This window comes from Pseudoliparis swirei, chromosome 19 (genome assembly GCF_029220125.1).
Source record: "Pseudoliparis swirei isolate HS2019 ecotype Mariana Trench chromosome 19, NWPU_hadal_v1, whole genome shotgun sequence".
NCBI lineage: Eukaryota > Metazoa > Chordata > Actinopteri > Perciformes > Liparidae > Pseudoliparis > Pseudoliparis swirei.
The window spans coordinates 8,991,233-9,002,364 of NC_079406.1; the positions used below are offsets into that span (position 1 = coordinate 8,991,233).

An 11,132-nucleotide genomic window follows, 5' to 3' on the forward strand; every position below is an offset into this window, starting at 1 on the left:
TAGAAAAACAAAATCTGCATGTGACATTATAAAAATGTCTTTCTCTTTGTGTGACTGCAAATATCTTCATTTGGATAACAATTAGCTCATTATCTAAATTGTTGTTAATTATTTTTTCATTGATGGAACAATCAGTTAATTGCTTGTTTCAGTACTGCTTCCCCTTTACCCAACATTTGGTCTTCATTCGTATTGCATTGAAAACATGTGTCTTTTTGATGGCGACTATCATGATAGCTGGAATTAATATTTGTTTTGTTTTGTTTTTCTTTAAAAAAGAAAAGGAACGACTTCCAACTCTGCCAAGTGGGCAACCAATGGGCCCCAGTGCATGCTGGTTACTACATACAAACAACAAAACATATACTGTATGTAATTCGCCAATAATGAGTTGTATTTCCCAGTGAAATGAGTTACCCCGCCTTTCGTATTGGGAAACTAAAGAGGTCAAAGAGAAAGAAAATAGCACTAGCAACATTATAAAATATAGTGTTGTCACATGATCAAATAGAGACTTAGCATTGGACAATGACAGTCAACATACATATTACCCAGCATTTTCTAGTTTCTGTAAAATAAGCACATTGTGTTATAGATTGCTAAAAAGCCAAATTAAATACATGATGCTGATAGGTTTGCCTATTCAAGAGGGTTATATAGCTAATGGTACTTCAACTCCTTTTAGTGTCGTGCCTAATGGAAAAGATACCGAATGGTAAACCTATATAGTTTTCATGTTTGGTGATACTTGACACGTAAAAAAAAGTTATATAAACCACAGACACCTGAATAATGTTTGTGTTATTTTATTTGTTTACCATCCCCGTCCCCACAATAATGCACAAAGACACGTGTCCATTAATTCATTAATATATTCCTGTATACATATCATAGTGACAAATAAAAAAAGAACCACAATACAAAAGACAAGTTAAATATGTAGGATGTCGATCGCATGTCAAAGTCTTGATTCAAGGTTTTCATACTCAACATGCATTCACAATATAAAAATAGACTTTTTATGTTTAGTTTATATACATTTTTTTTCATAAATATAAGGATACAAATGTATTTTTAAAATACAAAGATAAATACAGTCACATAGTGTACATTGTGTACCAAACCAGCAATTACAAAAACATTTTTTTGGATATTTAGCATTCACAAAACACAATTATTACATTAGAAATGCAACTTTAACGACAATTGCAGGTCTTATCTTTTGACTTTTTTTCTGACGTAAAGAAAGCAGTCAACGGGTGGTTAATAAATAACGTGTTTTAGAAACAGGAAGTCTAGCTCTGCCGGACATCCTGTAAGAGTTTGTTGATCTCAGCCACCAACTCGCTGGCATCCACCAACTCGTGTCTGCTGTCGCTCCGTTTGCCCTGAAGGTGGCCGAGCACGGAGTCAAAATCGTCCTCCTCGTAGTTCTCTGGGATCTCCTCCATGGCCGGCAGCCACTTGGAGGAGGGCCCGGGGAGCGCCACCGGGACCGGGACCGGGACCGGGACGGGCTGCACCATAGTGGGGCTGACCAGTGCCGTGAGAAGCGGGCTGCTGTGGGGTTTAGTGGGGTGGCCGTTGTTCTGGGGGCTGCTTTTGGGCGCCTGCAAGCCCTTGTGGCTGCTGCTCTGGGAACTGAGCTTGGCGCTTGGTTTCAGGGTGTGGTAGCTGCCACCCTGGTGGTGGCCAGATGGACACATGCTGCTTCCCGGGTTCTGGAAGTGGGTATTGGCGGCCCAGGCTGCAACGCCCTGCTGGTGGACCAAGGGGTTGGGCTTGCCAGGGAGATGGCCTCTTCTGCGATCTAAAGATCCGCTCATGGGTACACCCACCTCGCTGAGGCTACTCCCTTTCTGGATCTCGTTGACCTGGCCGTACGAGTCCATACCCTGGGGAAGCAACCGCTGGAACACGCTGCTCATCTCTGACAGCAACGAAGTGGTGCCACACAAGTCGTCATCTCTTGCGTCGTCCCCTCCCTCTTCATCTTCTCCACCTTCCTCACCACCCAGGTCCTTGCCGAAGGTGGAGAAGCTCTGGTTTCGGGCGGGGCCGGTGTCGGTGCAGGGCTGCGGGGTCTTTTCTTGGGAGAGGTCGGTTGCTTGGCGGGCTTCTTCACCAGGGATGTAGAGGTTGCTGCGGTAATCTGAAGACGAAGACGGGGAGGCCAGGGGGGGCATCCAGCACTGATCTGAGTGACCGAGGACACGACACTCCTCTGTGCAGAGCCTCGTAGCTAGAAAGAAAGAAATGGATATTTGTAAGTAATCAGGAATCCTGAGCCGTAATACGACACAATAATACACACACTCCTCACATCTGAGAAGCGAGAACCTGGGAATGTTGGTTATTTTCCATTGATTAATCAACAGCTAGTTCAGCTGTATTCACACTGATTGGGACATGAGGCTGTACTGTGGTGGTGGGTTCAGCAACTGTATCTGCATTATATGTGCCATGCAGGTGTGAAATGGTACTGCAGGTAGGACAAAAAGGTGGGAACCAATGGACTATAACAGTGGATGTCCATATGTTTTATAGAGGATAAAGTTATACTCTCATTCATGAGCTTTAAAATGCTTTGTCTTGAAAAGTTGACATTTAGAATACACATCATGTATATTATATCCAATAAGCTTTGGTGTTTGTATTAGAGGCAGGCAGATGATACTCAGGGATCTCATTCTTTCATGTGTATGTCAAAGAAATGTTCACGTTGGAACAAAGCAACCATGAATTAGAAAATGATTCCTGTCAGTTGAGTCTTCTCCCATCTAATATCTGCCGCCTCCCTCAGGTGTTTTTTTTGCTGCGCTGTCTCTGGAAACATGGTAGAAATCTGCTCTAATTAATCTGGAAGGCTCTCTGCAGGAGCACTGCCTGCTACAGTACCTTCCAATGTATTTACCGCAGAGAGACAATTCCGAGAGGCCGATCAATGCCTATTACCCATTCAATATAACCCCTCCTCTAAAAGCTCTGCATCTTTCCCTTTCAAGTCGCTCTTTTCAAAATTAAATCTTCAAATAGAAAATCTCTGAAGAATAAATTAGACAAATCAAATATGCCAACTTAAAACCTTCATTAAAGGAGTGCAGCGCTTTTCAGTCGTGCTATTGAGGGACTTCATTATCCCCTCATTAACATGAAGGGAACATTTATAATACATCTTAGAGCAGATGAAAAGTGCATTTGGGTGAACTGGAAGGGCGAGCGGGGGGGTGGGAGGGGGAGAGTGCGGGGGCAGTGCAGATCTGGTGCCTTGCTGATGAAAGGGTGAAAATGAAAGATTTAACCCGGCTGATTTATGTGTAAAAATATGAAAAAAAGAACATGTCAGGGCAAATATTAAGTGAAAGCGTGCCTATCTGACTGACTGGGAAGTCAATTCAGCTGGCCTACTAATTGATTTCCTTGCCAATAAATGAACAGACTGGTTTTATTCAGGACTACAGACCACATGGGGAACTGCCGATGACGGCTTCGTCGACTTCGGAGTGTTCCTTATAGCAAAGAACCCGAATGCTACTTTTATGAATCTGAGAACTACAATGCGGGGACACATTTTAAGGGACATTTCAACTATTTGGTATTGTCGTTGCGTCAAGTTGGAGTGGTCATGGGAGACCAATTAAGTGAAGCACTAGATCCTCCACTTCCCAAAGTGCAACTCAATAACGACTTATTTTAGAGACTTGCGTAGTGAACGCTTACATCATTCAAACCCCGTGTATTTTATTTGTGTCACAGGTTTTCATTTATTTGCCGACATACGATAGTTTCCACATACTGAGGCGTCGGCCTCCTCCTCATAAGCGGTGAACTAACTTTGACTTATTCAATTGGTGGAGTGCTCATTTAACAGCTTCATACGGACAGTTAGAAGTAGTCTTCATGAACACCACACGGCTGCCCTGCCTGTGTGTGACAGTACAGTTCACTCCTCATTCATTATGCATAAAAGAACGGGGTCAGCTCTCCACGGTGAGGGTACTTTTAATCAAAGCGATCATCAGCGCTCTGCCTCCTGTGCATCGGTGTCTGTGGATGAGAGGTCCACTTCTAGCACTGAGGAATGACCTTTTTTTGGTCTTCAAAGTCTAAATCACTATATTTTGAGAGTGAGACGCGATGATGTATAAAATGCATGAAATGATTGTTGTGTTCGTATGGAGTTTGTGTGGTTAGCCTAGCTTTGCATTCAGTCGAAGGAAGCCGATAGTTTGGCTTTGACTAAAGTGACTCAAGTCGACTCAGACCTTTAAAGTTCTCAACTAGCACATTATATCGTTTTTGGTAAGTGATGATAAAGTGCAGTATCTCTGACGAAGGTCAGTGACCACAGCTTGCTACCACATCTCAGTCTCACTATGAAGATGGCAAGACTCCAGGAAGTTACTTTAGCCAAGAAGTAGTTCCAGCAGCTGACTTCGAGAGATTGTCATTTTGTTGTTTGTGTAAGAATTACAAAATTAGTGTAATGGATTCCTTAGCCTTATAGGTGCTGGCGGGTTGTTTTTTTCCGACTTTGGACAAAGTAGCAGTTCCCCATTTTTGCAGTCTTTATGCTAAGCTGGGATAACCACTTCCTGACTCTAGATCTGTACTAAACACACAAACAGGAGTGGTATTGATCTTCTCATCTCTCTCTCTCTCTCTTTCCATCTCTCTCTCAGAAATAAGTAAATAAACCATAGCAGAATAGGTTGGAGACTAATTTGCAGTGTTAATCCTGCTGCTTTTGAGAATGCCGTGTTTTCTGAAGCAAATGGGAATACGTTGTTCAACGTTTCAAACCTGAAATAAAGAGTTTCTCCCTCATTCTTCCATTGTGCAGTGAGGGCTACCTTTTCAAGGCTTAATGACAGGGCACCGACTAAACGCTGCTCGGAATCATCCATGCTGCAGTGGACATGGAGGCGGGGTGAACATACAGAAGGAGAAAGGTGAGCTTTGAGATGTAATTATGCTCTTCAGGGCTCGATCACGAGCGCAACTCGCCGCCAACTCCATAGCAACTATTCGTCACATGGCAATTAAATGGCCCCTTTTCCATCAGAGGAGCATGAGGGCTTCGGTTTGGACGGCTGAAAGTGAAGGCTCGAATGTGGAGAAAAAAAGACGAGCAACTAACGAGCAGCGCTATGAAGGAAAGGAGGCGGGAGGTGTTGGTGATGAGATTGTCTGCCCGTCTGGCTCGACTCTAATTAGGATGTAGCTCATATGTAGTGTCGAGTGATGACTGTGTGGGAAGCGGGAGCTCGGAGAGGAGAGGGATGGGCGGTATACGAGCAGCTTGCAACCTGTGCGACGTGAGCTAAGACAGGCTGAGAGGCAGAGAGATTTTGGAGACTTTTTGCTTCGGGTGGGTAGAATATTTCAAAGTTAGTGCGAGGTCAAACAGTGTTCAACAGGTGTTCAAAGTTCTTTCTTGTTAACTCAACTGTGGAGAGGAGGGGAAACTCCGTGCGGTGTGACAGGAGGGAGGCGAGACGGACGGCTGTACAAGAGGATCAGTTGAGCTATCCAGAGAGATATCTCAACTGGGTAATGACGGCGAGGTGGTGAAACTCGGTGGTCGAGTACGTTCAGTATCATTCACAAACCTCCGAGGCCAGTGCACATGCAGCCGCTCGTAATGCAGAACAAAGAAAAGCATGCCTGAATGGCTGAAACCGTGCTTTGCTAACGGAGCTGATGAATAGAGTGAAGTATGGAGCTTGCTATGTGTTGATCGAGGGCTTCTCAACCTGTCGTGGCCGGTCTATGGGTCACAGAATTCTAATGGCCCCAGCAATGGACTATTCACATGGTCTTTCTGTTTTCAAAAGTATGGCCAGAGCGCAAGTAATTATACAGAAACCAAAAACTAGGCTCACATTGTTTGAGTCCGTCCTGATACTTTACTGATTTCCCCATTGAGTTTATCAGTTACAGCCCCTGAAGAGATCTCTTCCATAGTCCTCATTCTGAGTCAAACGCCTTCAGCTTTCGCTGATGTAAGGTTAAGACGTCTGTGTTGTATCAAGTGGGTCTCTTCCAATGTCTTTTTGACAAGACCTCCTCTTTACATCCACTTGATTAGCATACAGCTTCCTATTAGTGTTGCACAGTGGATTTTGTTCCCTCACGTTGGATTGTGCAAGGAAGGAATCACTTGAGGGCTAGTTTGAATTAAAAGAGGAATGATTGCAGTAAGCAATAACGCTTTCATTGAGTATACACCATGTTCGGTATTATAAAGAGTCTAAAAAAATCTAAACATTCCCTTTTAGATTTATAATTCGGAAGATATCAAACACATCAACATGTCAGTCTTATGAATCTACCACAATCTTCCAGCTGGGGTTGTACTAAAGTCTTATTTAAGGTTTGGACCATTATTCGATAACCTATGTGTATTGACCATGTAGTGAAATGGATGGAATGATTTATTACACCAAACAGATGTATTATGTTAGTTGTAAACAATTTAAAGCTGTACAATAAGTTGCTAGCTTAATTTTTCAATCAACAGAGAATTCCAGCTTCTATAATATCAAGATAAAGGAAGCCATGGAAATGTGTTTTGAAATTATTTTAAAACATTCATAATGTACTTTTCTAATGTTCTAATAACAACAAATAATATGTAATTTTTTTGACCAAAGTATTTTAGAAGATGATGAAAAGGAATTGGCCCTTCAATCTTTTTCTGATATTCAAATTATTTTTGATGAACTGCATTGTACAACCTGAAAAGAAAGAAAAGATGCAGAGACAGGGGAGGAATGGTTTGGGTATGAAGGGGTGGTTGTGGGGTGTGGTGGATGGGGGGCCAAGGGTGTACCTGCATGCGATCTGTGCTGGCCATCGGGGGCATATATCTCAGTAAAGCCCTCACCAAGGAGCCTGTCCATGGGTGACTCCCTGCCCGGCTCGTAGTCACTGTCCCCTGCCTCGCTGTCTCCACGACCGCTGTCCTTCAGACTGAACTTGTCCATCTCATTCAGGGCATATCTGCACAGAGACAGGCAGAGAGAGTTGAAACATTTCTCATAGAGGACTGGAAGGTCATTGACAATAATATTATCAAAATAGCTGAGGGAATGCAACGCTACTGAGAGGCAGAGAGCGCCCTGCAGAAGAGGTTTTACAGAAAATTATGCAAATGTTAAGTTATTGAGCATACAGTTTGACACTAAACCACAAGCTACTGGATATGGATTAAAGGGACTATGTGAACGCACTCATAGCAGACAGAGTCATGTGGATATGATATTATAGAGATGTACAATAGAGTGTTCCTTATTTATGACCTTACAGATGTGTGACAACAAAAGCTTTAAAAAAGCATCCTGTTGTTTGTGTATTACCTGTAGCTCCTGGTGTATTTGTTGCCTCTGAAGCTTGGCCGTGGCTGGTACTGGCCCTGATGGAGCATGGACAGAAGCTGTGAGACTTGCTACAATCCCAAGAGAAACCCAAAAAAAAGACAGAAAAAAGAAAAAAGGACAAAAATAAAAGGAAAAAATGAAGAGGGGGGAAAATGAATGGAGTCAAACAAGACAAGCAAGGCCACAATACAATGTAAGGGTGGGGAGGGGGGTAGGGTATGGGAGGGGGGGGGGTTGGGTGATGCCATGACATAATGACTTGCTCCCGAATGTGATGATCAACAAAAACATGATGTAAAGAGCTGCAGGTAACGGAATATGGGAGCAAGTTATAAATTAAAAACAAATACGTAATATAAGAAAAAAAAACGTTCATAGCATATGATTTAGGAGCAGATTATTGCAGGTGGGTTATCTTTAGGTTTGAACACATGCCTAAGCAAATCCTAAAACACACAAAGCTGTATGTTTACAATGTTTTAGCACAATGCCTCTAGGTTTAAAGATAATTAGATAATTAAATATATTTCCGAAAATGAAATCTCATTATCTTACCTCAACTGGGGGTGTTGCGTGGGCCAACTCGAGAGTGAAGTTCTCCGGCGCATGATTGGAGGAGATGGTGACCAGGCTGTTGAGGGATTGGCGGCTATGATGGCTCTGCCTGCTCCCCAGGGTGCCCCTATCAGGTGCAGGGGAGGCTGAGGGGGAGCGTGGGTGGGCCCGTACAGGCAGAGTGCCGTTGACGGTCGGGACGAGTGTGATATCCGCCTTGTGGATCTGCCTGGCGGGCTTCTTGGGGTGGTTCTGGTAGCTGCTCTCTGCCACTCTGCAGTTGTAATTGTGCCTGGGGTCTTTCTTCTCTCGGCTGCAGCGGGCGGTGGCGAACATAACCATGACGATGAGCAGCAGAGCGCAAACGGCGCCCAGAGAGATGATGACGATGAGGGAGAGATCGAGCGAGGCCTGGCTGGACCCCGTGGGATAGAGTGCGGGGAGGATGTCCATATTCTCCTGCAGGGAGAGTCTAAAGAGGGCCCCTGTGGTCAACCGAATGGTCCCCTGGTCCTGCACTTCCACCCTGACCTCCATCACGTCCCGCGGAGCCTGCTCCAGGCTGCCGTTGGTCCTGAGCTCACATCGCCGAGCGTCCATCACGAACAGCCCGTCCTCGTTGCCGCCGACAATGGCGCAGCTCACTTCTCCGTTGGTGCCGGTGTCGCGGTCCGTGACTTTAAGCGCACAGATCAGCTGACCAGGAGACGCGTACTTCCACACCGGCAGCTCGGCGGTGTGATTCCGGAGGGAGGGGGAGTGGATGATGGGGGGGTTGTCGTTTTCGTCCAGAACGGTCATCAGGACCGTGGTGTTGGTGGACAGCACTGGGTTTCCCCCGTCACGCGCCTGAATGGTGAAGGCGATCCGGCTGACGTCTTCGTGGTCAAAGCTGCGTAAGGCATAGATGGCGCCATTAGACGGGTCAATGGTGACGTAGGTGGATATGGGGCTACCCTGAATCAGAGCATCCATGATGGTGTAGGTGACCTGGCCGTTGGTGCCCAGGTCTGGATCTGAGGCCACCACGGTCATCAGGTAGGCTCCAGGGGAATTGTTCTCCGACTTAAAGACCTCGTAGCGGCTCTTTTCGAAACTTGGAGGATTGTCATTTTCATCCAGCACCTGAACAGTGAAGTGTTTGATGGTGGAGAGGCTGGGGGAGCCTCGGTCCTCAGCGATGACCGTCAGACTGTACTCTGACCTCTTCTCCCTGTCCAGCGAGACATTGGTGAGGATCATGTAGTTCTTCTCGTGGGTCTTCTGGAGTCTGAAGTGTCCGTGGCCGTGGAGCCTGCACACTACCTCGCCATTGAGCCCGGCATCACTGTCGTCAACACGTACCAGAGCTATGAAGGTGTCCACTGGGGCACCCTCTGAGATGTACGCCACTTCCTCTTTGCCAGGCGTCATCAGGTTGATGTTTATCTCTGGTTTGTTGTCATTTACATCCACTACTTTCACCACAATCTTGCAAAGTCCAGGAATGGAATTTGGGCCCATGTCCTGAGCCTGAACATCCAGCTCATAGGACGCCGTGCTTTCATAGTCCACTTTTTTAATAAGAGTAATGTGGCCATTTTCAGGGTTTATCTTAAATTTGTCCAAGATCTTTGGCGAGACATGACTGCTGAAAGAGTAGACTATTTTCCCATTAGTGCCCTCGTCCGGATCCGTGGCGTTCAAATCAATGATCAGAGTCCCGAGGGGAGAGCTTTCTACCAAATTGATCATATAAGCCTGCTCTTCGAAGATTGGGCTGTTGTCGTTGGAATCCGAGATGCTGATCTTGATCAGAGTAGAGCCAGATTTTGGGGGTACACCATTATCCGAGGCAGTGAGCTGCAGCTGGTAGCTGGACAGCACCTCCCGGTCCAAATCTCTCATCACCACCAGCTCTGCGTACTTGGCCCCATCCGTCCTGGTCCTCACGTCGATCTTAAAGAAGTTATTTGGCGTTATGGAATACGTGTGCAGGGAGTTTTCCCCGACGTCCGCATCCACGGCACCATCCAGTGGGATGCGCGTCCCCACGGACGCGCTCTCCGAAATCTCAATGGGCACGATGGCGCGGGAGAAGTGCGGAGAGTTGTCGTTAATGTCCAGCACTTCCACCTCCACATGGAACAGCTGCAGGAACTCCGTCGGGAGCGTGACCACGTCGAATTCAATAGAGCAGTTTAAGTTTTTCTCACAAAGCTTCTCGCGATCGATTTTGGTGCCTATGCTGATCTCCCCGTCCTCCTCTCGGACGGACAGGAACGGCGTGATCCCTCGCTGCATAGCGTGGAACCGAAAGGACAGAGTACTCGGTAGTTTGGATAAAACCCCAGCTACGTCTTCTTTTAACCGTGCAATAACAGTGCCCACTTTCTGCTCCTCGTAAACTTTATATTTCAAAGTCTTACCGGTGGTGCCGCGCGCCAGCGCGAGCAAAAACAGTAGTTTGAATACTGCCGAAGAGAATATTTTTCCTTTGGTTTGGATCATTTTCGCCCTCATCTTCTGTGCGCACACTGTGGCGAATTCTTCCACAGAGGGAAACAAATCCGAGGGGGGAGGGAATAGTTCTTCTCAGACGTCTGGCATGTTTAATCCTCCGCAGCTGCTCACCGTTGCAAAACAAAAAAACTCAGCAAAATAGTGAATGCAATAAATAAATAGACGTATAAATAAATGAGTTAACGGTCCTTCTTTTGGAAAAGAAAAAAGCACTCCGGAGCAAACCGTGGCGATCTCCTTTTGGACGGATCTGTTGCATATATCCACAAATGCCCGTCGCCTCGTGTGTGCGCGCGCCAGTGAGTGAGTGAGAGTGGATGAAAAGATGCAGCTTTCTCCCAGTCTGCTTGTGAGAGTGAGTGAGCGAGAGAGAAAGAGAGAGAGCGCGCGAGAGAAGGAGGGAGCCTGTGTGTGTGTGTGTGCGCGCGCGCCCAGTTCCGTGCGCTCTGTTCTGTCGCCTCTCCAGTCTCTCCGCCCTCTGCGCACCCAAACTGCGTCTCTTTTCCAAACAGAAACCCCCCCCCCCCCCAACCCCACCCCTCACTTCTTCCCCTCCCTCGGCCCCCTCTCCTCCTAAATCACCAGAATGGCCTCCTTCAAGCAGCACAGGAGGGACTATTGATGGTAGCCCCGTCGCCCTCCCGTCTCCCCCAAACACAGAAGACACCCCAGAATCAAAAGTGTGCCACAACA

General features: G+C 46.3%; 1 protein-coding gene across 4 annotated transcripts; it reads right to left on the reverse strand.

Moving 5' to 3' along the window:
- Window positions 1-790: 790 nt before the first annotated feature.
- pcdh18b (protocadherin 18b) lies at window positions 791-10,688 on the reverse strand. Of its 4 annotated transcripts, none has more exons than XM_056438730.1 (4): window positions 7,938-10,688; window positions 7,362-7,417; window positions 6,836-7,005; window positions 791-2,242 (listed from the first exon to the last, which is right to left on the reverse strand). In XM_056438730.1, the coding sequence occupies exons 1-4, from the start codon at window positions 10,437-10,439 to the stop codon at window positions 1,296-1,298; spliced, it is 3,675 nt and encodes a 1,224-aa protein (XP_056294705.1). In that variant the 5' UTR covers window positions 10,440-10,688; the 3' UTR covers window positions 791-1,295. The 4 variants fall into 4 exon arrangements, with proteins under 4 accessions (XP_056294705.1, XP_056294704.1, XP_056294706.1 ...); XM_056438729.1 differs by having other exon boundaries at window positions 7,362-7,438; XM_056438731.1 differs by having other exon boundaries at window positions 6,890-7,005; window positions 7,362-7,450.
- Between the last annotated feature and the right edge of the window lie 444 nt (window positions 10,689-11,132).

What these genes read in the sequence shown, in the direction of transcription:
- pcdh18b (XM_056438728.1), bottom strand. Translation starts at nt 10,439, where the DNA reads ATGAGGGCGAAAATGATCCAAACCAAAGGAAAAATATTCTCTTCGGCA. An exon ending in ACGCAACACCCCCAGTTGAG is followed by an intron (nt 7,451 to 7,937) that starts GTAAGATAATGA and finishes TTGGGATTGTAG; the next exon opens with CAAGTCTCACAGCTTCTGTC. An exon ending in AAATACACCAGGAGCTACAG is followed by an intron (nt 7,006 to 7,361) that starts GTAATACACAAA and finishes GTCTCTGTGCAG; the next exon opens with ATATGCCCTGAATGAGATGG.